At 43.2% G+C, this 26337-nt stretch overlaps 1 protein-coding gene across 1 annotated transcript in view; it reads right to left on the bottom strand.

Annotated features, from left to right (window-relative positions):
- Positions 1-25649, bottom strand: part of LOC135874239 (lysine--tRNA ligase-like) — a 34154-nt gene extending 8505 nt beyond the window's left edge. The window contains exons 1-9 of the mRNA XM_065399006.1: positions 25612-25649; positions 20388-20463; positions 13016-13181; positions 9439-9532; positions 7744-7930; positions 6192-6317; positions 1900-2019; positions 787-949; positions 203-376 (exon numbers count right to left, since the gene is read on the bottom strand). Of these exons, the coding sequence (XP_065255078.1) occupies positions 203-376; positions 787-949; positions 1900-2019; positions 6192-6317; positions 7744-7930; positions 9439-9532; positions 13016-13181; positions 20388-20463; positions 25612-25649 (1144 nt within the window). The remainder of the gene's footprint in view (positions 1-202; positions 377-786; positions 950-1899; positions 2020-6191; positions 6318-7743; positions 7931-9438; positions 9533-13015; positions 13182-20387; positions 20464-25611) is intronic.
- Between the last annotated feature and the right edge of the window lie 688 nt (positions 25650-26337).

Below are 26337 nucleotides of genomic sequence, written 5' to 3' on the forward strand. Positions count from 1 at the left end.
ACCATAGAGGTGAAACTTAACCAAGGTGTGAAATACACTGTTACAAGAAGCGAGAGAATATCATGCAATTGCAAATCCTGTGAGACAAAAATTTCTTTAGTGATCATTGAAATGTCAAATTACTTTAAAATGAAAATGTCTTACTACTTAATTAATTACACCATTCAAAACCCAGAGACAAGCCCTGACAGATTTAATGTACCCTCAGTATCCAGACTTTCTGGTGCTGGCATTTTTTCTCCCGTGACTTTCTCCAATTCTTCCATCATTCTGACTCGTTTAAAAGGAGGAGTGAAGTCAATTTCTACTGCCTTTCCCTCAGGGCCATCTGGATGGTAAGTGATCTTGTAGCCACCTGTCACATGCTTCACCATGCCTTAGGGTAAGTAAAATGTGAGGTGTCAGAGAAGTCATCTTAACCTGACTGAATTCCTGGACTTTTACACAAGCAGCTGCAGTATAACTTGCAACATATTGTCTGTTTTGATCAAGAGATACCAGACATTACCTGATCATCATTTACTGCAATTTATTTGCAAGAGGGAAGTCAGGGAAATTTTTCTCCTGTCCCCTCATATCTTGTTCCCTGGATCTAATTATTCAATATTATCCAAGCAAGAATGTATTATCCCCCCTCCTCCCCTTTATATTTGTCAATTGCTTGCATTTTTATTTGGGAAATACAAGTTTTGCCACACCTTTATGGTCTTTGAGTGACTCTCACCCAACCCAAACCACTGAAGTTACTTATTAATGAATGTATACAATCATCACCCAAAGACATACCTGACAGCAGCTGTTCAGTGATGTCCATGAGATCATTGTAATCTGCATAAGCCATGTAGAACTCACACGTAGTGAATTCTGGATTGTGGGTTTGATCAATTCCTTCATTTCTGAACTGACGTCCAACTTCATATACCCTCTCCAGACCTCCAACTACTAGCATCTGGGAAGAAGATCCAGATTATTCCCTAGTGACTTTCTTCTCGGGAGTGGGGGGGGGGGGAAATAATTCTACATTACAAGTGTCTAACAAAGGATGATTAGCCATACTATTCACCATATGTTAGGTGAAGCAGTATATATGGGGATGTGATCTTTGCCAGTTTTTCCTGCCAATTCTGTATGGCAGTCCTTCATTGAAATAATAAGAGCCAGCCTAAAATTAGAATCCAGTCTTGCAAGCCCTCTGTATATGCAACTCCCAGTGACTGCCTGTTGCTTTCCAATGCTGGTTTGCTGTGGGAGGGGACTTATAGAAGGGGGGTCCTTAGTATTTGTAAGGATGTAGTACTAATAGTACTAATAGTACTAATACTAATCCTGGAACCACAGATCTGCCCACAGTAGTAGTATTTGGAACTGAGAACCAATATATAAAACACAAAGTCTAAACCCACTTTTTTAAAGAGATGTTTTACAATTGGTAGGTATTTGCTTTTCCTAAGTGTAAATGAACGGCAAATCTTACAGGCAGATCCGTGAAGATTTAGGTAGCTTTAAATCATGCTGCAGCACCAATGTGAGAGATATGATTCAATAACTCCTACCTATTCACAGAGGAATGACACTGATTCCTAAGTCAAATGGATATACTTAGTCATCACAGAATATTTCCAAAACAATTAGTCATTGCCAGCAGTACAATTTTTATTCATTTACATATATATTAAAAACATTAGTAATCTACTTACCTGTGGGAACCTCTTGATATCTAGAAAATGAAGGCTATGTAATTCATATAGCAGAGTCCAAGTTTTTGGGCTTAACCTGTTTATAGTATTATATGGACAACACTATAATGCAAAAATATATGGACAATCTTGTTCTGTGGGAAAGTGAGAGCATTGCATATCATTATTAGGCATGTAAGCTGATATTATACAGTTGCTGCACCTTGTGGTATAGTTCAGGAGCTATCCTCATGTACAAGTCCATGTTGAGGTCATTGTGATGTGTGATAAAAGGTTTGGCTGCTGCACCACCTGCTATCATGTTCATCATGGGAGTCTCCACCTTTAAAAGAAGAAAGAGCTTGGATGTCTTTCTAAAAGATATTCTGTAGCTCAAACAGAAGTTACTGGCTTAATGCAGGAAATACTGGGTGATGTTCTATGGTCTGTGATATATACAGGGAGTCGCACTAAATGACCATAATGGTCTCTTCTCGCCTTAAAGACCTATGAAAGAGCAATTCCCCTACAACATGCCAAGCAGATAAGAAGCAGAAGGATGAGCTAGAGACAGACAACCATTTAGATTGGAAACACATTACGTTTTTCCACATGGATGCTTTAATGGGAGTTTGAGTAAGGGATGAGTTCAGCCTATTATAGTCAAGAAATAGATAAACACTTCTAAACTATAATCTGTAAAGGGAGAAAAAGTTCAGTAACATCAGCTGTACAAAAAGATTCTCACCAATATTGTCACTAGTTTGCAATAAAAAGCAACCCTCCCCCAAAATAATTATTTGTCCTAATCATGACTTTTTTATTCACAAAAATAAAAAGTGAGTTTCTCACCTGCAGAATGAAACTGTTCGTGTTTTTTCTGTAAATGTGCCAAATTTCTGACAGCACAAATACACATTTTTGAATTTTGCACTAAAAAAAATGGTGTTGGAGGCCATGATGTAAGGGGGCGGGAGGTAGAGACTTTTCAGTTGCAAGCTCAATATTCTAGAACACTGTCACGGAAGAGGACAGGACAAGGCCCAACTTCACTCTTGCTCTGATCCAGTACATTCTTAAATACATGTGTAACTAAGCTCTCAAGTAGAAGTATTGGCTTCAGAGGAACTACTCATGAACTTACACATGTGCTTATGTCTTTGCTGGATGAGGCCCTATATTCAGGTAACACTATGCATTTTTTTTGTTATAAAAAAACAAAAAGAATCAGAATGGAAGAAAATTCAGTGGCACACTCAGAACTATCATCTTGGTCAGGGGTGGGCAAACTTTTTGGCCGAGGGCCACATCTGGGTATGGAAATTGTATGGCGGGCCAGGAATGCTCATGAAATTGGGGATTGGGGTGCAGGCTCTGGCTGGGAGTGCAGGCTCTGGGGTGGGTCCAGAAATGAGGAGTTCAGAGTGTGGGCGGAGGCTCCAGGCTGGGGCAGGGGGTTGGGGTCCGGGGGGTGAGGGCTCCAGCTGGGGGTGCAGGCTCTGGGGTGGGGCTGGGATGAGGGGTTGGGGGTGCAGGAGGGTGCTCCGGGCTGGAACCAAGGGGTTCGGAGGGTGGGAGGATGCTCCAGGCTGGAGCAGGGGGTTGGAGCGCAGGAGGGGGCTCCAGGATGGGGCAGGGGGTTGGGGCACAAGAGGGAGATTGGGGTGCAGGCTCTGGGCAGCGCTTACCTCAAGCAGCTCCCAGAAGCAGCGGCATGTCCCCCTCTGGCTCCTATGTGGAGGCGCAGCCAGGCGGCTCTGCACACTGCCCTGTCCACAGATGCTTGGGGCGGGGGCAGCGTGCAAAACCCCCTGGCTGCCCCTACATGTAGGAGCCGGAGCAGGGACATGCTGCTGCTTCCGGGAGCCACGCGGAGTGGGGCAAGCCCCTGACCCCGCTCCCTGTCTGGAGTGCCGGAGCGGGGCAAGCCTCAGACCCCACTCCCCAGTGGGAGCTCGAAGGCCAGATTAAAACATCTGGAGGGCTGGATGCAGCCCCCAGGCTGTAGTTTGCCCACCCCTGATCTTGGTGATTAAAGCTAGAAAAAGATACAGACTTGTCTTGGGGTAACATTTTCAGAAGCACCTAAGGATATGTCTACATTGCGTCTGGGAGGCGTGATTCCTAGCATGAGTAGACAGACTCGCATTAGAGCCCTAAAAATGGCAATGTGGATGTTGCAGCACAGGCAGTGACTTATGCTATCTAGCCAAGCTCAGGCCCAGGGGTTGGGAAGGTTTGGACTCAGGTGTCTAGCCCAAGCCCATGCCGCAACTTCCACACTCCTATTTTTAGTGTGCTAGCTTGAGCCGAGCTAGCGTGACTTTTACACTAGAAATCACACCTCCCAGCTCCAGTGTAGACATACCCTAACTGACTTAGGAGTAGAGCTGGTTGGAAAGTTTCTAACAGAACATTGTTGCAATTGGAGAATGCAGATTCATCAAAATGAAAACATTTCACAGAGAAAGTTTGATTTTGATGAAGTAGCAATGGTACCCAGGGTTCTGTCAGAACTCCGGCCGTGTTCTGGAATGGGAGGAAGCCCAGCCCAGTTCTTTTCTTCCTAACCAGCTGCTCCAGCAGCTCCCAGGCATTCCCAATGCAACATGTGCTGCTGCTGTGTACGTAGGGCATGGTGCCAAAATTTTCCTGAGGCATGAAAGGGTAGTTGTGATTTAATACTTGCAATCTCAGCAAACCTTAACAGAATTTTATGGGACAAAAAAGGCACTTTTCTAGCCTAAGGGGTTTCTCCCTGGTGAATTTCAAAGGCCTGCTGCAAACAACGGAGATCTTAGAATATCTCAAAAAAAAAAAAAAGTTACAAGAATCCTTTACAACAGAAAAGTGTTGGACAACCCAAGAGGAGGGGTCACTACCAGCTTCTCCTAGAATACTGTCAACTAGGAGATACAAAAGCTACATAAAGACCTCTTAAAAAAGCAAAAATCAAACTAAGACTAGTGCACTCAGCAGGTGCCAGAATGTTTGAAACTTTGCCTGTGAAGTGGGATCCACCCATAGAGGGTATCCCAATACCCAGCCTCATAAAATAATCAGTCACTGCACTGGAAACACTAAACATCCAGATGACTTAAGTGGCGCCTGGGTCTTTTGACACCAAGTTTGCTGAAGAGCTCCAATGTATCTCATTGAAACAGGTCCTTCTTCTGACTCCCACTTGCAGGGATTACAAAAGACCTCAGAATTGAAACAGTAACTAGATGTGAATTCAGGGTAAACTAACATGTACAATAACTTTCCAGCAACTAATATCTCTGTATATTCCATTGTGGTATGTTCATTTGAATTAAAATGCTGCAAGACAACACTGACAAGATTGTATGTCCATATTGTTTGAGTATGTATTCATATACACAATGGAGGCACTTGTTGTGACTCCTTAATTGAGTATGTGTTGAGTTTTTAAACATATGCACACACACACATATACACGCACACAGTCAGTTGAGGGGTCCTAAACCCCGAGGGCCACCCTGGCAATTTGATAGCCGGCTGAAGACTACATCCATGCCTGCCCCTGCAGTCTTTATTGATTTCAATATGAGCTTTGCCTGGTAAAGGACATGAATTACATATCAGTACTTTAGAAACCAAACATACCTACACAATCATAACAGTAACTTGCACTTCAATCTTCCTTGACATATGGTTAGATATTGCTTATTAGTCTTTTTTTTTTTTTTTTTTTTTTTTTGCTTCACCACCAAAGAAAGCAGAACCATTTGAAAGGCATTTGCATCTGGCTCCTCTCCATGGACCTCTCTTCTATGCGCAAGACATAGTGAGTTGGAGGGCAGCTGCAGGCTCCATTTTAGAACTCTGCAGGCAATGCATAGCCTTCAGGCATCCTTGCTGTATATGGTACTGTATTACCTGCCTTAGAATTTTAAACACCAGGAATAACATGTATCTTTATGGAAGATATAACTGACAATGAATCACCAATGAAACATACTTAGATTAATTCAGCATGTGAATGTCTTTCGCTTAGTTATTCAGATCAGTGCAAATCAAGCCTTTTCCAGTAATGAACAGGATACTTTTTATACCATGTAAGATGGTGTGATCTAGAGGAATGAGGACAGAAATGGAGTCAGGAGATACTGGCCTTGGGCGAGTCATTTAACCATTCTCTCTCAGTTTCACCCTCTAAAGCGTAGAGAATAGTTTCCCATCTACCTCTGAGGAGTGTTGTGAGAATTAATGTCTGTACAGTGCTTTGAACACATATGCCAGTCTTCAAAAGCAACTAATGATTTTGGGGCCCAACTTGACACATCTTAAGAGAGATTGATTTTCAGAAAGTACTGAGCATCCTTCAGCTGAAAACTAGACCCCTTAAACATGTCTCAGGTTGGGTGGGCACCCAAAATCATGTGTCACTTTTGAAAGCCTTGGCCATTAAAATATTAAGTATCTGAATAATTATGAAGCATGTCATAACGTAATGCAACCATCACGTCAATCATCTTCTCAGGCCACACATACCTCAAGAAATCCAAGGTTATCCAGGAAGTTTCGTAAGTAAGTGATAATTTTACTCCTCATAATAAACTTCTGCCTCACGTTCTCATTCATGATCAAATCTAGGTAACGTTGACGATATCTGGTTTCCTACAAAGAATCACAAAAAATGATAATATAGATACTGATGAAGCACAATATCCAGCTATTAAATCAACATTCAAAATTAATCGAGTTACTACTCAAGTATGCAATTTCTTTTGACTCAGATATTTCCCTCAGTAGGAAGAATAACCTGCATTCCTATTCCAGAAAGGAGCAAAAAGAAAGCAGATACATTACGACCTGCCAAACAGAAATCCAAATTAAAAAATAAAACCCCACAATTTTTTTAAAATAAAGTTTATGTTTCAGTTTAACTGTCCCAAATTCCTTCCTTTTGAAACATAACATTATCCAAGTGTAAAAAAAATAACACAGGAATGTATTTGTGGTCTAAGCATCAGCCTTAGAATACCTAGACTCCCTTGAACTGTAGATTCAAATTAGGCAAGTCCTACTCAGCCTTCACAGTAAGTATATTCAGTACCATGAAGAACTCTGAGATGGGGTTTTTTGTAGGGTACTGTAGCAGGCTTCATTTGGGGGCCATCAGGCCTACTGGTCAAGCCACGACCAAACTGTCTCTCTCTCTCTCTCTCTGGGTCTTGGGACTGCTCTTCTGGGCAGCCCAGAGGGCCCAGCAGCCAAGTCACAGTTCGTTGTCCCCTGAAGTCCTCTGGGATCTCTCAGGTGGCTGGGGGAGAAGGGAAGCGTAGGAGGACCTAGGCCCTCGTTCTTCACCAGGTCCCATCTGGGCGAGAGAGGATGGGATGGCTCTGTCACTTCTGGCTGCCACTCCAGATTTGCCTCCCTGAGCTGCTTTCTACCTTCTCTACAAGCAGAAGGCTGGGGCCATGCCCCAAACTGAAGGGAAAACAAAGTCTCAGTAATTCAGAGCCTCAGCTGGTGGGAGATGGGGGCTTCACAACTCACTCAGAGTCCAGTTGTTGCCCCTAGTCAAGGAAAAGGGGGGAAAGACGGGAAGGGAGTGTCAGGCTTCCAGCCGAGTCTCACTCACAGTTTGGTCCTTCCCCTGTCAATTGCTCTGCCTCAGTGGATACAGTCTGTCTGCCTTCCTTCAGGCTGCCCCCCGCCCTCCTCTCTCTCTCTCACACACACACACATTCTATCAGCTTCATTTGTAAATAACTGCCCGCATATCCTTGTACAAAATTTCCCCATCCCTCTCTGTGCAAGCTGGCTTCTGCCCTCCCGCACCCCGGCAGTGGCTGAAATTCAGTAATGGTGTTTGCATGCATATTCTTCATAAAGCACCTTGTGGCAGTTTGAGCTGGAAAATGTTATATTAATTCAAGGTATTATGAGATCCATAGCTTTGTGTTCAAACTGTACAGACAAAAACAAGCCAACATGAATTTACTTGTACAAAAGAACCAAAAGTAAATCCCATGGAACAATTGCTTCTAGGCAGCTACCGATGGGCTCCCCAGCCATTGTCCCTGATTGAAGTTACCTGATCTTTGAATCCATAATGAAGATGAGGCAGCATATGCAAGCATGGTGACAGCAGAGTTATTTCTGTAGCTATGATGCTAAGTTCTCCATGCTTGGTTCTCCCAGGATATCCCAAAACTCCTATGATGTCTCCTCGCCGCAGCTTATCTATAGTCTTGGTGAAAAGGTTTTCAGACTTAAAAAATCTGACAAAAAGAAGCAGCTGACTTAGAAATGCAGAATCCTTTCCAAACCATTAGCTTTCTGTCTAAGGTAGAAAATAACTTTTAGCACAGTTAAACTAAAACCATCCTTGTAAAGAATTATCCTAAGATATTTCTTTCTTGATTGAAATATAGTTATTTATGGTTGTTGTGGGTAGAATATAATAATAATTACAAATAATAATTTAAATAAAAATTCACCTAAATGAAATGCACTATGAATTTACACTAGTAACTAACTGCATGCATGTGATTGAAAAGATCAGTCAACTTTAACTACACTACCCAAATTCAAGTTATATTCCATTTTTTGCCCCTTGATACTATAACTATTCAAAAAAGGATTTCTCCACTAAACCACTGGGTTGGTTAATAGAAATTAAAATCTCATCATTTTCGGAATGTAAGCAATCATCAAAAATAAATAAATAGACAAGTACAGCAAATAGCCACAAAAATTCTTTCAGATTTTCACACGCATTCACTTTGACTATGTTCACATCCCTTTTGTATTTGCTTTCTGCCAATAGTCTAACATGTTTACTAGCAGGACATTTTAAGTGAATATTGCAGAAAGCAAATTTCAAATTCCTATTCCCAAGCACACACCAGAAAACTGGATTTCATAAGAGTCACACTCACACATTCAGAAAACACATCCTCAGCTGGGGTAAACCAGCATAGCTCCTTTGACATCCAAGGGCTGATTTACCCCAGCTAAGGCGCTACCTTTCCTCTATGTGTCCAATCAAAATAGAACATCACAGCAAACAGTTCAAGAACAATGAACAAGTTGAAATCCGTTAGCAAATAATAAACATTCAGCAAATAATTTCTAAGTGTGAACAAAGGTATAGAAACTAATCTGTTGCTGTATAATTCATGAGCAGAAAAGAGCCAAATCTGACTAACAATTATTCACAACAAATAGTTTGCCCAGCCAAAAAGTAAAAACACTTAGCCTTTAATTAGGCGATGGTTAGAAGCCCATTGAAGTGAGTGGGGAGACTCATCACATCAATGGGCTTTGGGTCACCCCTATAGAGCTTTATTCGGTTTGAAGCATTGTGCAAATATTAACTAATTAAGCTTCCTAGGAGCTATTGAGCAGCTGCTTGGAAAAGCACCATCAATAAGGGTTTAAAACCACAAAGTTCAGAGCAGTTTGGATCTGGATCTGAATTTTAGGTTTGGACCACAGAAAGGTTTGCTTCCTTCTAACACTGAACAAGGAACTCCATTAGAATAAGGTAAGCAGCTTTATTCCTAAAGCTACTCCATCTCTCTTTCTGCTTCACTGCACAGCTTAACACTGAACAAGGAACTTCATTAGAATAAGGTAAACAGCTTTATTCCTAAAGCTACTCCATCTCTCTTTCTGCTTCACTGCACAGCTTCTGCCAGCAGCCTTCCCAGGCTCCCAGCAACAGATTTAAAGAAGCAGTGTGTGTGTGTGTGTTCCACATTATTCATAAGTAATGTTTACTCACTTAGCATTGGCCATAACTTGTAATTTAAGTCCATTTCCCCGGAGATCGTAGAAGAAGAGCTTTGCACCAGCAGATCTCTTGGCATGAATTCGTCCTGAAATTTAAAAAAAAAAAAAAGGGGGGGGGGGTTGTTTGTAGATAAATGACAAAAGAACAACATGGGGGGAGAATTCCATGTCTAGTGACTAACCTGACTGCTTCAGACCACAGGTGTCTGTATGGATGAGCTGGAGTTATCCAGCCTTTTCTTTCTTTGGACTATTTGATAAGAGAGAGACCATCTCATTGACCCACCTTCCCTCCCAGAACTCCAGTTTGGACTACCAGGAAGGGCTCTGCTGAGCATTGGCAATAAACAGAATATAGTTTGAGAACCTATGATGTAGAATTGCAAAGCCTGAAAATAATCATAGGAGAAGTGTATGTCTAGTGCCACATTCTATTAGACATTAGGATTATTCATAATCACAGAGCAGACTAAGTGCACTTTCCAATCAAGGTGCAGAATTTTGAAATTCTGTTATAATATAGAGTTTGATCTATTTCTCTGATAACTTCAAACAGACAATTACAGTGGTTAGCAGCCTCCTATGAGAGGACACCTGCATGCTGATAGAGAGTTTCAGAGATGCCTCGAAAAATGAACAAGAAGATGGATATCAGTGACACACTGGCAGGCTTATGATTTAGAACAAATACACTGTTCTGCACAATACAAAGGAGGCGATACTAGAATTGGTGCAGGTGATGAATGCAGGAATAACTGATCTGCTTCAGATACAACGACTAACCCAAACCTTCAATCAAAACTGAAGACAAGTTTTTGTTTTGCTTTGTTTTGGGACGGGTCTTATTTGTTTAATGAATTATCTTTCTTTTCTGTACCCCTGCATTACCTGCAGGCTGCTCTTAGTTGCAGGGAGGGACCTGCACCCCAAATCCCTCATCCCCGGCTCCAGTCAGCATGACATGACCAGGGATTGAGTGGAGGACAACGGTGGTTTAAACTTACTTTGGCACATCCTTGCCACTGCTATGCTGAGCACTCCTCAGTCACAGTTCAGGATTTGGGCCCATCAATCCAGGGAGGGGGTCAGGTTACTAGGTATGACTCACACCTCAGCTTCAACTCGGAAGCCCAACTTTGGAAGGAGTTATAAATCCTCCTGCCTCAGGACATAAGGCAACCCCTAACTAAAGGGGCAAATTATTCCCTGGGGCAAATTATTCTGTAACCATTTTCACTACCATTTTTTGCATCTTCCTGGGAAGCAGCTGTTACTTCCAGAAACAGGATGCTGAACTAGATGGACTACTGATCTCATCCAGTATGGCACCTTCTAAAACATTATACTTTAACCATCTGTGCTGACAGCCATGCTTCCTGTCAGTATACAAGCACAATCAAAATGGCAAGGAACAACATGGGGCTGATCCCTATGGGACCGTCTCAAAATTCCAGTATCAGTTTATAGTCACTCTCTAGTTAAGATATGCTGTGTAACCTTGGGCAAGTCCCTTAATCTTTCTTTGCTTCAGTTTCCTCACCTGTAAAATCAGTAGAGTAATACTTAGCTACCTCAAAGCAGTTTTATAAAGCTAAATGCATTAGTTTGTGAAGTGTTCTGAGAGTCTCAACTATTATAAAGCTACATATTCTATATTACTCTAATTAATATAATGGGTTAATGTAGGGTTGCCAGGCATTCGGTTTTTGACAGTTAGAAGTCCGGTCAGCAGTGCTGGGGGGCTAAGGCAAGCTAGTCCCTACCTATCCTGGCACTGGGCTGTGCCCTGGAAGCGGCCAGCAGGTCCGGCTCCTAGGTGGGGGGGGGCCCTGGGGTTCTGTGCGCTGCCCCTGCCCTGAGCACAGGCTCCGCACTCCCACTGGCCGGGAACCACAGCCAATGGGAGCTGGGGGGCGATGCCTGTGGGTGAGAGCAGCACGTGGAGCCTCCTGGCCCCCTGCCTAGGAGCTGGACCTGCTGCTGGCTGCTTCCGGGGTGCAGCACGGTGCCAGGACAGGTAGGGAGCCTGCCTTGGCCCCACTGCTCCACTGACCGGGAGCCACCTGAGGTAAGCCTGCGCCCCAACACTGAGCCCCCCCCAAATCCAGAGTCCCCTCCTGCACCCAAACCCCTCATCCCCAGCCCCAGCCCAGAGCCTGAACCCCCAGCTGGAGACCTCACCCGCCCCCAAAGCCCCAGCCCAGAGCCCCCTCCCACACCCTGAATCTCTCATGCCCGGCCCCACCCCAGAGCCCACAGCTCCAGCCCAGATCCCATACCCCCTCCTGCACCCCAAACCCCTCATCTCCAGCCCCAACCCAGAGTCCATACCCCCAGTTGGAGCCCTTACACCCCGCACCCTAACCCCCTGCCCCAGCCCAGAGCCCACACCCGCACTCCAAATCCCTCATCCCCAGCTCCACACCAGAGCCTGCACCCCCAGCCGGAGCCCTCACTTCCCCCCGCACTCTAACCCCCTGCCCCAGTCCAGAATCCCCTCCCGCACCCTGAACCCCTCATTTCTGGCCCCACCCCAGAACTTGTACCCCCTGCCCAGAGCCTGTACCCCCTCCGACACTCCAACCCCCTTGCTCAGCCCAGAACTCCCTCCCATATTCTGAACCCCTCAGCTCCACCCTCCAGCCTGGAGCTCCCTCCTGTACCCCAAGCCCCTCATCCCTGACCCCACCCCAGAGCCCGCACCCCCAGCCAGAACCCTCACCCCCTCCCACACCCCACACCCCTGCCCCAGTGTGGTGAAAATGAGTGAGAGTGGGAAGACCGAGTGACAGAGGGAGGGGGGGGATGGAGTAAACATGGGCAGGGCCTCAGAGAAGGGGCAGGGCAGGGGTGTTCAATTTTATGCAAGAAGGAAGTTGGCAACCTAGTTTAAGATTTCTGCAGACATTGTCAAAGAACACCTTCTACTCAGCCTTATCCAATGTACCAAGGCTCACTTAAATGTATTTTGACAAAAACCTGTTGTAGCATAAGCCAGAGACCTCTTGTCAAATTCAAATAGGATTTTACTTTTATCTGCAGTTTGCAGTATCACCTAAATAGTGCAGAAGAACATTAATAATACAGAAAGAGAGAGTCCTTATGAATATATGTGATGTCACATGCAACAGTAACAGCGGGTCTCTAAGGATGAAAGGCTTTGAGTAAACTTAACTTCTATTTAAAAGGAAAAAATACTATGTCCAAGTTTATGTTGTTCCCTGGCTCTCTATCCATTCGCAGATGTTTTCAGATGCTGCTTTTTACAGGCTAAGTCCAAGCTATCTTAGAGACTACTTGATGCCTATAGCTAGACAGCTTAATGGACATTAGCATTAGAGAAATAGAGTAAAAAGCATGTGGTCCTCTCCGAAATCAGAACAGATGACATTTTGTTTTACTTTCGTTGTATAGTAGTACATAATCTGAAAAGACACACAATATGACCGAGTAACTGGATCTCATTCAAATGTATGCTCTACTGCAACCCACCCTTCCATATGAATAACTAATAAATAAGATGGAGGCTATGGGAGCAATTAGAAATTACTACCCTGTCATGTACTAACCTGCCAGAGATAACGGTTTGTCAGGAAGTTGCTCTTCATTTCCGAGGTAGCTGAATCTGGCAAGGAATTCAGCAAGTGTAGTATTTGTATGGAATTTGTGTGGGTAAGGCTGTTCCCCTTTTTCTTTCAGCTTCTGGACAAAATCACTTCGAATCAGATTGTATTGCTGCAATGAAGATTTGGAGCAGAGTGAAGGACTTATAAATGAGATATAGTCCAGTGTCTATAGTATTATTATTTTACATTATGTGCTGCAATATGAACTATTATTATGAGTGGGGCTGGTAGCACCTCCTATTATTAAAGTTCCTTGATACTTCTCATTATGTTACTTATAACTTTGCCACACGTTAACGGTGGCTGCAGTTTTCCCATGCCAAGTGTCTGCCTCAGGCTGACTTGTTTTAAAAATTTTCAGCCAAAACAGTTTGGCTGTTTCTGAGAACAAGACTAGATGTTGTTTTGCTAAAACACATTAAAAAATTTGGATGACCTTTTCTTTGAAAAGCTATAGTACCCCCATGCTTGGGAGCAGGGAACTAGAAATCTGGCTGGGAGAGGCTTTTGTGTCAGGTATGTGCTATTTGCCATCCCCACAAAAATCTGCCAAAGTTTGGTCAAGTTATAAGCCCTTGAAAAATATAGCAGTTTGCGCATGCTTCTTAGATTTTAGCAGCTAAAATTCCCTGCAGCTGCTGTCTACACTGGGCATGCTGCAGCCTGGCACTAAGCAGGACTTTCTCTGGGCTGCCGCGGGCTGTACTGCATTTCCAGTTCCAGACACCTGAACTGAGAACAAGGAACTTGTCTCTCCTGTGCTCTTAGTGACCCCCCTGCATGGCCCAGGCAGCATAGAGGAGGAAGCCATCAGAGTTGAATACACAGGGGAGAAAAGCTGAACCTGCAGGGAGTAGAGGAAAGTGCAAAGTGGAATGTGGGGGAAGAGAGACTGGGATTAGCTGTGTAAGTAGACTGAGGGCTTGTCTACACTTAAAATGCTACAGCAGCACAGCAGTGCCACACAGCACTTCAGTTTAAATACTACCTATGCTGATGGAAGGATTCTTCCATCAACCTAGCACTGTCTACACAGGGACATAGGTTAGCTTAATTTTGCCATTCAGGGCTATGAATTTTTCACACCCCTGAGCAAGGTAGTTATGCCAACCTACTTACCTAGTACAGACTAGTCCAGAGACTCAGAACCAGTGGGAAAGAGGTGAGAGAAGACAGAACTGATGAGGAGCCAGAGTAGACAGGGAGAACTGGGCCTGGTTGAATCAGGAAATGAAATCAAGAATGGAGAGTGAAGAAGGCTGGCTATCGGATCCGTGCCTCATTTGTTGCGGACGTTGGAAGCTGTTTAGTGAACGAGGCAGGAGACTTCAGGAAGAGAAAGGACAGTCTCATGGTTAAGGCAGTTGAATGCTGCCCTGGAGGATTGGATTCTATCCCTGCCTCTGCCACAAAGTTCCTGTGTGATGCTGGGTGAATCACTTAAGCCAAACTTTCTCTAAATCAGAAATTCTTAAGAGAACCTACCCAACAAAAAGCAGCTAAACAATAAGGAGCAAATTTTGGGGGGGGGGGGTCAACTAAAGCTTGACACGTGAAGAGAAGGGTAAGCTCTTTGGGGCAGGGATGGTCTTTTATCTTGTGTGTGTACAGGGCCCAAAACAATGGGGCTCCAATCCCTGACTGAGGTCGGCCAGTGCTACTGTAACACAAAAACAATAATAAAACCTGTTATAGGAAATTGAGAATTATATGGCAACAAGGAGAACTGGTCACCACATGCCTTCCTCCTGCATACGCTACCAAAAACAGGAGCTTTCAGCCATCATCCTCACCCTCCTTGACCAAACAAGAAGAATGATAGCAATGTGTTAACTCCACTTCTTTCTGATACAGGTGGTTACACTAGACGATTCCGTGGCCAGTCCCAGTTTACATAGTGGTTTCCAAAGCAGCACAATCAGAAATAACTCTGGGTCCTAAAAACGACCACTTCTCATGTGACAAACTGTAAATATTTCAGAAGCTGTAAGGAGCTAATCTTGGCAAACTTAACACTAGGGGGTGCTGCAAGGCATTTGTTATAATACATGCACTCAATATTGAGCCAGATCCTCAGGTGGTGTAAACTGGCAGTCCATTGACCTCAATTGAGCTATGTCAATTTACACCAGCTGAGATTCTGGCTCCTAGTTTCTTAAATGGTAGTTTCAGTTTGGGAGCAATTGAATAATTTATCTTGACATTCTGTCTAGATCTATCCACCCTGCTTCTCTATCCTCATGCTAACTGGAATTTGAAGTGAGACAATATTTTGAGACACAAATCACTAGGTAATAGGGTCTCCTTGGGTCTCCATACCACTGAGAAACTCCTTGGCATATATTGATTTCAAGGTATTTCTAATTCTGATAAAGATAAGAGATATTGCCATCTACTGGTCTCTTAAGCAAGCTGTGCCATAGAATCGCTTTCCTCTGGTAGGTATCTATCCTTTGATCATCATTATTAAACATGTATGTTATAGCCTATTCCTGCTTCTTACTTATTTTAATAGTAAAGGGCCAACTCCTCAGCTGGTGTATATCAATGGAGCAACACTGATTTAAATCTGTCAAGGATCTGGTTTAAGAGAGGTAGATCAGATGTCTGAAGTTGGTGTCTGTGTTTTATATACACATAGATGAGCATACTATTTGGAGTTTAGAAATACACAGGATTACACTTGCAGCATGCTGTTTTTCCATATTTGCAACAATTGCCAGGCTCCCCATTCCTGTAATACATCTGAGCTAGCATACACCAGTAACTGTTTTCTCTGACACACTGGGCTGTTTCCAGCAGTTTCAGTTCATCAGAATAAAGCACAGGCAGTTTTGCTTCAGTAGAGGACTTTGGAATTGATTTATAGGCTGGATTAAACTTTTCCCCTTTGATGGCTATTGACTTGATGCCCAGCTATAAATTATATGTGGAATCACAATATTGCAGTTTATACAATCGGTTGCTAATTTGCTAAGAATCTACAGCAGTGGAAATGGAAGTGAAACCCTTTTATTATTAAGGCTTCCACAGAGAGGGAGTTCACACGTTAAACTCAAAATACTAGGATAATTGCAATCATTCAGCTGGCCTTCTGTTTGATGTTACCTGAGAGTTGCTGCTTAAATGTCTCCTGTGACATCAACCATCTGTTTGGCAGTAAGGAACACTGGACAATCTATTAAACGGCAGTGGGATTCAAAGGAAAGGATGAGAGCCCTTTTGAAGGTTTTACTATTGAAACTCCATGCCTTTCCTAAAAACTAGTTAAAAAAACAACATAATGGGGCGTATGCAATGTTGTTGTAACTGTGTTGGTCCCAGGCTATTAGAGAGACAAGGTATAATAATAATAATTAATGGAGATATCCCATCTCCTAGAACTGGAAGAGACCTTGAAAGGTCATTGAGTCCAGCCCCCTGCCTTCACTAGCAGGACCAAGTACTGATTTTGCCCCAGATCCCCAAGTGGCCCTCTCAAGGATTGAACTCACAACCCTGGGTTTAGCAGGCCAATGCTCAAACCACTGAGCTATCCCTCCCCCCCAAGGTGGGTGAGTTAATATTTTATTGGACTACGGTTTGTGAAACAAAAGTTTTCGAGCTTTTATACTGAGCTCCAATCTGTGTAAGCTGAAAAGCTTGTCTCTCTCACCAACAGAAGTTAGTCCAAAAAAAGATAATGGGGAGTAGCTGCTCTTCACAGTGCTTTTATGTAATGGTTGTTAAGATTTTAATTTAACTCCCGTTCATGATTCTAAACTCTTCTACAATCCAAAAATCAACACACCCACTGTGTTCAAACTGGAAAGTCAGCTGAGCAACTGACCACAGTAAATCAGCTTTGGCCGTTAACTTCAGTTATGTTACTATAAAATCCAGACTCAGACTCAGAGAAGACATTGATGGTAAAAAAAAAAAAAAAAACCACTGCTCTGTTCCAGGCTAGCCTCTATAAAAACGAAGAGCCATATGTTGCTCTTGGGGGTGAGGACTCATACTTCCATAGGAGGAGGTTACCAGGGCCAGCTCCAGGCAGCAGCTCAGCAAGCAGGTGCTTGGGGTGGCCAAGGGGAAGGGGCAGCACGTCGGGCTCTTCGGCAGCGGGTCCCTCAGTCCCTCTCGGAAGGAAGGACCTGCCACCGAATTGCCGCCGAAGAAAGCGGCGCGGTGGAGCTGCCGCCGATCGCGATCGTGGCTTTTTTTTTTTTTTCCTTTTCTTTTCTTTTTTTTTTTTTCCGCCGCTTGGGGCGGCAAAAACCCTGGAGCCGGCCCTGGAGGTTACATACATCTGTGAGGCCACACAGATGCCATTTTGGATTAAAGTGGAGCTATAACATCAAGCTTGAGCAATGGGCCTCAGTTGCTGAGCAGATTCTTACAGATTTGTTCTAACACAGCTGTATCCCTTGTTCTTCAACCAAAAAACCCACTCACCATGCAACAGTACATTTTGTTTATGTAATTCAGGTATAAATCTTACTGAAATTATATCCCTCACTGTTATTTTAGTAGTTCTAACTAGCCTGAGCACTAATTGGCATGAATTCCAGATCATTCACAAGGATACATGGGGAAGTCTGAAATATTTGGAGGTGGATGTCTATTCTGCATCAATGGAAAAAAAATTTCATTTGAACAAAAATCTTTGTTCTATCATCTGTTCCAAACAGCTGAAGTGTTGAAGAGCTAAAAGGCAAACATCAGAATAGGCTGGCCACCATAGCAGAGCCAATCACAATGGGACACAAATACCTTTTGTAACATATGAATAAAAACTCTGAGCTAATATTCCACACTTGATATTCCATCAACTACTGTGTCCTTTTGAAGCCAATATATAATCAAGTGGGGAGGAAAAGGGGAACAAAGAAAATATTTTACTACATACAGATCTGCTCCTTATCTCTACATATTGCTCATGAGCAGCAATATTCTACCTTGTGACGTTACTAATTCCTTCACCTTGACAAGGCAGCTGGCATTATTGAACGAACCAAGGGCATTTCTTTCCAATGTAAATACAGAGTAATCACTTGTACTATCACCTCCTTCACACGCACCCATGTGCTGGCGAGGAAAAACTGGCTTCCCCTCCCTTCTCAGCTCCCTCCTGCAACCCAAACAGCTAAACTGAAAGTGATGTATTCAAGATTACATTTAATACTATTGGAGGCTAAATAAGGAACAGAGTATTCAGGACTTGTTCTCTTCACTGATGTGGATTCTCATCATTAGGAAAGTGAAGCTGTATGTCTCAGTAATACTGCCGCTGCTGCCTTGCTATGCTACAATTTGTATAGCGGCTTATAATAATGTGTATATGTAATGCCGACAGACCCCGGTCGTCGGCGGGTGGGATCAAATCAGGGACCTTTGGAGCTTAGCTCATGCACCAAAAGCCAACTGGCTGTTAGCTAAGGCTGTAGAGCAGACTCATTTAACTCTCTCTCTAAGTGGTATCAGTGCCACTAGATGGGACAGAACACCACACCCAGAAGGTCTGTGGGTTACATATAATCAATTTTACTATATAAAATGTTGGCCAGCATTTTCAAATATGGGTGCCTAAAGTTCAGGTGAACTGGTAGTGCACTATAGAATATATTTGAAATAAATTATTAGTGGTCTCAGGATAGCCAGCTTTCTTTCTGCTTTGTACCAGGACAGCGGAACAAAGTAGTAGGAACAGGAGTCAGAGTTGGTGCTGTGGTGATTTTGACCAATGTTAATATACTGGAGATAGAGATAAACATCTTGTGAGATTCAATTAAAACACAATGAATATCATAAATGAATAATCAAAAGTTGCCTCTGCATCATATTGTTTGTTTTATTAGTGAAATAAGTTTTTATACGGTACCATAATTTACCTGTCACTTTACAGACCTAAGGAAAAAAAGAGACAGGTCCTACCCTAAAGAGCGTATAGTGTTAGGGTTAGATTGAAAAAATTGCACACAATATTGCACAGCTTCAGGAGCTATTTCCTGAGACAGAATTCTTCCTGGAACTCCCAGCATGCAGGAGGAACAAAATTTCTGCTACAATCTTTAAGAAATTTTAAGTCAATTCCTTACTGAATTAAGTTTAATAAAAAAAAAAACCAATGTAAACCATGTTTACATGGATTCAAGGATGTCCATACACGGGTTTCTACCAGTTTAACTAAATTGATTTTGAAATATATAATTGTAATTATACCAGTCCAATTGTGTATAGATGCTTTGGGGCAGAATTCCACCGGGAGTCAAATTAAAAATTCTGCATATTTTGTCAAAATAATACAATATAATCATGCCAGTTTCAATTATTTTGGTAATTTAAAAATACCTGTCAGCAAGTATGTCTGTAACAATACAGATAGTGAAAAAGAGTCTCCCAGGAGTAGAGTGTTAAGGAAACCCCTATGACAACCCCGTTCCTGTATCTCTGTTATGCTTTTGTTGGGTGGCTCAGTCTGACTGTGTCACGCATGCCAGCTGGGGACATCTTGGGGGGAAAACTCTGCCCCTCTGGTCTTTTAGTCAATTCTCCTTTGTTTGCCCTACCCCTGTAGGGTTACCATATTTCAAGTTCCCAAATAAAGGATACTGCCAAGAGGAGGGGTGAGTGCTGGACGGGTGTGTGTGTGTGTGCGTGTGCACGCTGCAAGAGGGTATTTGAGTGTGCTGGAGAGGGCTGCATGGGTCCCCGCCACACCAGACACCTGCACACACACCCAGAGCCCAGCCACAGGGCCAGATACCCACATCCCCTCCCACTCAGAGCCCAGCTGCACAGTTTCATTATTGTCCCGCTGGGCAGAGATGACCTATACTTGTTGAAAGCTGGGGGGAGGAGCAGGGGGGGAGAACCACAATTTAAAGTTTTGGTCACCTGCAGAATAGCTTGAATCACGCCCCCTCTCCCAGCTATCCTCCCCGCCCTTACCCTGTCTCCCATCCCAGAAAGCAGGAGCTCTCTCCCTTCTGCTTCCAGGTGTTGCTGCCTTCTCCCGATGGGACACAGCTCACTGGCTCTGGCAGTTACCACACAGAGAGAGAGCCCGGTCGCACATGTGACCAAGTGGGGCTGGGCTCTGCTAGGTCCAGCAGCCCCTAGCAGCAGCCAGCAGCTCTGCAGTGCCAATTCTGCCGGAAAAATTTAATTCTGTGCGGAACATTAATTCTGCATTATGCAGTGGCACAATTCCCCCAGAAGCAATAGACAAAATCTTCTTTGAGTGGCCATTAGCAGCACATCTTGAAAGATTCAAAACAGTTTAAGTCTGGTCCTCCTTATACTCAGGTATAGTTCAACAGGAAATACCCACCTGGGGCCCATATTCCTCTTCAGATTCTTCTTTTCCCTGGTCAGACACAGTCTTGGGCTTAGTTGTTTGAAAATCCCTGCAAAAGAAGAATCTCCACAGTGAATTCACATTGAACTTTCAGAGGGCACAGACAGTTCTTGTAGGCCCAATATTCTGCACCCCCCCCCCCAAAAAAGCTAAATATATTTTAAGGGGTTTGGTTACAAACCCTAATATGAATGATTTCCCCCCCCCCACACACACACACACACATGATTTCTTTTTGTCAATGAAACAGCAATGCCAACCTAAGCTTTCAAAAATCATTATTCAGGCACCCAAAACTCATAAGATTTAAAAAATAATACATTGGGGTTCTTTTTATTTGCCTTCTTGGTTTTGAGCATTTATGTTTCATGCTTGCAAGCTTTCCTCCACAACAGTGAGGGTTAGAAATGTGCTTTTGTTTAAATCGAAGCTGAGATTCTTTGATAATCACCTGACTCCAGAAGCTGAGGCTTTATGAAGAATAAAGCCTCATGATAAAAATCATGAGAGCTGGCAACAGTGAGAAAAATAGGTGTCTTTTATTTAGGGTCAAACACAGAAGCATTGTTCCAAACCCATGAGGATCGAAGTGAAACTGAAAAGAATAGGACTATAAACAAAAGTAAATTACCATTGCCCAAGCCTAATGAAATGCAAGAAGTGAACCAAAAAGTTGAAGTAGGGACTAGTACATTCATTATATTAAGTAAGATAAAAATATTTTAAATATCTAGTTATTAGTAACAAGTGAGGCTTTTTATATATGAAATCTTAATGTAATAGTGTGACTTAAAATCAAGCTTTTGTTTTTAGTCATATTGAGGGAATTTAATCAAATGTGTTATAGATCATGCTATGTATCTGAGTGGCTACACAAAGACTACATAGCAAGGGAACCAATGCCCTAGTATGCAACTAGGGGTGATATATTTCAGACATAAATCTGAAGTCCTGCCATTTGTGGTCATTAAAGATCCCACGAAAACTGCTATAGAAATTAGGGTGTTAACTCCAGGGTTCTGGCCAAATTCAGATCAGATAGTTACATTCTATTAACCTAAATTTCCCCTGAAGTTTCAAGTGGAAAACAGTTATTTTTCCTGGCCAGGCATTTATGTCCTGAACTGTTGGTTGCTTTTTTCCTGAGAGTGGGAGGAAACGGGGGTTGTTTTAAATGTTGCTGTTCACTGTATAATGGCTGCCTTCAGAAAGATCAGTCATCATGATTATGTTTAGTAACAATGGGCCTGATCCTGAGAGCCAGGAGTCAGTGGGAGCTGGGTTGCTCTTATCAAATCTCAGGATTCGGGCCCTTTAATTTTAAAAAATTATTAATACAAAATGGGCCCTGATTTATCATTGCCCTGCGGCCCTTTTACTCCAGCAAGGCTAGCACAAAGGAAACCTAGGGCAGGTGCAAGGCCCCCACCTTTGGGCAATACGCCTGGCACAGAAAGCTCTACTAACGCTGTGTCACCTCTATTCCAAACCTGAGTATAGGCTGGGCACAGTCGGTGTAGGGTACAGGTGGAGGAGGCAGATTTGGGGTGGGAAGGTGTTGCCAGGGATGGCTCTATGTTTTTTGCTGCCCCAAGCACAGAAGTCAGGCGGCCTTCGGCGGCATGCCTGCGGGCGGTCCGCTGGTGACGCAGATTCGGCGGCGTTTCTGCGGGTGATCTGCCAGTCCGGTGCCTTCGGCACCGAATTGCCGCTGAAGCCGCGGGACCAGCGGACCTCCAGCAGGCATGCCGCCAAAGGCCGCCTGACTCCCGCCCTCATGGCCACCGGCACGCCGCCCCCCGTGGCTTGCCGCTCCAGGCACGCACTTGCTGCGTTGGTGCCTGGAGCCGCCCCTGTGTGTTGCTGGAGAAGATCTATTCCATTGGCAATTCTATGTCCCTGCAAAGCCTCACAAGGGCCTTTGCAAAAGGGGTGCAAGTTACAGTAGCACTGTCCATTGCACTGGTGCCTGTGAAGGGATGGATCTGGCCATGAGCAGGGCTAGTGGATTTGCAGGTGACTTCAGGTTGCAACATCCAGTATTGTTCACTAATGATCAACAAGTGGGCTGATCATCTTAGGGTATGTCTACACCCAGCCGCTAGTTCGGCGGCTGGGAATCGAAGTTCTGGGTTCGACTTATCGCGTCTTGTCTGGACAAGACAAGTTGAACCAGGAAGTGATCGCCGTCGACTGCGGTACTCCAGCTAGACGAGAGGAGTACCGCGGCGTCGACGGGGAAACCGCGGCGTCGACGGGGGAGCCTGCCTGCCGCGTGTGGACCGAGGTAAGTTCAAACTAAGGTACTTCGAACTTCAGCTACGTTATTCACGTAGCTGAAGTTGCGTACCTTAGTTCGAATTGGGGGGTAAGTGTAAGCGTTTTCTGGAGGATTCATCCCCAGTTGATTGCCAGCCACTATTGCCAGGGCTACCTTGTCCTGCAGGACTCAAAGCAGATTTTCCATAAATATCAACTGCACATTTCTGCCTGCACTGAAAATAAATCAGCTACCTATGGCACTGACATTGGCTCAGAACTCTGCAGTGTCTCAACCACAGACAGACTCTTCACATCAGCAGCCTTATCTGATCCTTGATCCGAAGGATCCTTGAATCAGTTTGACTGTGAATAGAAAACTGGAGGGTAAATCCACTTTAGTTTCAGATGCAAAGAATACTCCAACATAATAGAACTATATAACAGCTAGATGGTGCTATTATGTTGGAGTATTCTTTGCATCTGAAACTAAAGTGCATTTACCTTCCAGTTTTCTGCTTAAAGGAGCCATGCAGACAAAATTGATATTAAACTCAATCCTGTAGGATGATCACAGGGATTTTGAAACGGACTCCCACACTGTCAGTGGACTGCCTCACTGGGACTGCATCACCATCAGTGAGACAGCATACCCTCAATAAAAAACGACACAAAAAACAGGTGCATGATCTAAGACATCCACTGCATGGACACATTCCACCACCCAAGAGCGGAAGTCCAGAAAGAGCTTTGCCTCTGAAAATCCCTTATCCCAAAATACCACCGTGGAAGGCTACAGAGTTACAAAAAATGCCAGTGATCCTGGAGAACCTGCTTCATTCAGGACAACTCCCTCCAGGCACTGACCTCAAAGAAAAAAACACTGGTGTACTCTAAATCGAGGGAGAGCTGGGGTTGCAAAGACCTATGACAACATGATCAAGTGGAAGATGAGGAACGCCTCTGGACAGGAAATGCAGAGAGGCTAGAGAAACACTTGATCACTGCCCCATCAACTTCCTATACCCCTGAGGAACTATTTGTGATAAGTGACACACCAAGTCTTGGCTGTGGTTTTGGAGCAATGACCTATGATTAACCACTGCTATATGGGCCTGGATCCTCAGCTTCTGTAGATCAGCTAATCAATGGAGCTATGTTGGTTAGATATTCAACTGGTATAAATCAGCGTATCTCCATCTATTTCGATGGAGTTATGTTGATTGACATCAGCTGAGGATCTGGCCCTGAGAATTCTTAATAACTACCACAATAGAGACCCATAACTAGAAATCAGATAAATGGGGAAGAAATTTCTTAACAAAGCAAGCATATAAAACTCTGATTTCCTCACAATCCAGTGAATGTACACAACATCCTGCACCCATGCACTGCTTCCCAGAACCAACAGGTTACATGTAAGGAATGGACACATTCTTATCTGCCAAGAGATAATCTTGGACACTGTTCTAAATTCATTCCTTCACCAGGAAAGGAAAGTTTCCTCCTCTTTGATGATTCCTCCAGAAATCAAATATTGTAAAAAAACAATCCAAAACTGCTTGAAGTATGTGTGTCCATTGCCATTCACAACCATAAACCCTAATACCTGAAATCTGATGTTGCTCCACTCTCTTCAAAAATGCATCACTTCAGGTGATGTAGTATCATCCCTGTGAATTGCACCTTTGGCCTCTGAAATTGTTTTCTAACTGTCTAGTGTCTTCACACTATGTTACAGTATTGCACACATAGGCTCTTTATCCCAAAATTATGGCAAAGGAAAAACAGATGAAAGATATCTGTGGATTTGTTTTCTCAGTCTTCCTATACCAGAAACATCTTCCATCCAAAAGTTAACTACTTGTAGCCCAGCTAATCTTTACAAAAAGAGTGTTATAACAAAATTATAGTTCTTCCTTCATCATATACAGTTTTTCTTATTGACTATATGACATATAAAACTGGGAAAATGGGTTCCATCTAAGATTGATTACTAGCATAAGTATGGAAGTATGACAATCAAACCAGCTGATTTGGGAAAACCATTGATATTTTTACTGGCGTGTCTGAAAGGACCTTTTAATACACTAAGATGTACTATTAGGGGAAAGAAGAAGCTGGTTCACTGGATACACCTGACACTGTTAGGTACCAGCTTGAAACTATTTCCCACATTGGTCTATTCCTTCAAGGACTCGGTCCTGTGTAAAACCTGGGATGGATTCTTTGGAGTCATCACTACTTTGATTATTACAGAGTCCTGGCCGCATAATGGAAAAACTTCCAGTGACTTCAGTGAGTGACTTTCACCCCGGTCTGCAGTTGGGTGACTCATTCCATGACATTACGTAAAATTGCAGAAGTGCCTGTAATTCATCCCTGAAAGTCAATAGACAGACACTATTCTTATTGCAAGAGAAAGAAGATATTTAAAAATAGAAATAGAGACACAGCCATAGCAATTAATGTGTTGCATCACAAAGAGGTGGCCACGAATCATAGAAATATAGTAAGTAGAGCTGAATGATATCTATCCCGCCCACTAAAGAAGAAATGGCCCATTAGCCTCAAAACGTGTATTTTCTTTCCAGAGTAGTTGAAAATATCAAAGTGTGAAAAGCATATTTACTACATTTTCTATTTTCCAGTTTGCAATCCCATACTGGAACTCCCCATGTAATAGATCACAAGACAAAATATTAAACTGAGAGAAGGCAATGACAAAACATTAGGTGTAATCATAATAGCACCTAGCATTTATTAGAGTGCTTTATATGTTAATGAACTGACATTTAATAATTAGTTTGCAAACAACAAATAAATTAGAACTGGAATATTTTCACTAAAAAAAAATCAAAATTTTGGGGAAAAAATGAATTTCAATTTTTTTACAACACTTCTCATAATGATGGCATGTTTGGCAACAATGACTTACCCTGAAGAGGCAGCTGAAGTATTTCCTTGATCTGTCATCTTTGCAAAGCTGAGAGCAGATGAAGTTACAGCATAAGAATTCTGCCTAGAATGCTTGATCTGTTCCCCCACTTCGCTTTATATGGACACTTGGAGGCAGTCACGTGAGTATCACAGAGATTTAGAAAGTGAAAATTAAACTTCATGCTCTGCCCTAAAGAGAGAGATATAATCCAAAGCCAAAAGTTTAGATGCTGAAATTTGCGACTTCTCTTATTTTTATGGGCACCTATAAAGATTAAGGAATTGAAAATGAGGGGATAACACATATAACACATGGGGATTTTAATTGGGGTCCAAATGATTAAAGATTAACAGACATCTCCTCTTTCACTTTCCCCATCTAAATATAAACACTGATATCTAAAGACTTGCATCCACCACCCATTTACTGGAAAAGAGTCTTATTCCTTTAATTCAATACAATGTGGTGTCACAGTGCCCGTTTTTTTTACGTATTCAGCTCAGAGGACCAGGAAGAAACATACTTCCCACTGTTAAATGCGTACAGGAATTATGTTTTACTCTGACTCTTAGAGGTGCACCCCTGTGAGTTGCACTCTTCAAGCAGTCTCCCCAGCTTGTTCTGGAATTAGACAAGTATTCACATCACAATACACTAGAGACGGGGTCGGGGGGGAGGAAGAGGGTGGAGGAGAGAAGATCCTCAGCTGGCATAAGTCAGCAT

This window comes from Emys orbicularis, chromosome 2 (genome assembly GCF_028017835.1).
Source record: "Emys orbicularis isolate rEmyOrb1 chromosome 2, rEmyOrb1.hap1, whole genome shotgun sequence".
Taxonomy (NCBI): domain Eukaryota; kingdom Metazoa; phylum Chordata; order Testudines; family Emydidae; genus Emys; species Emys orbicularis.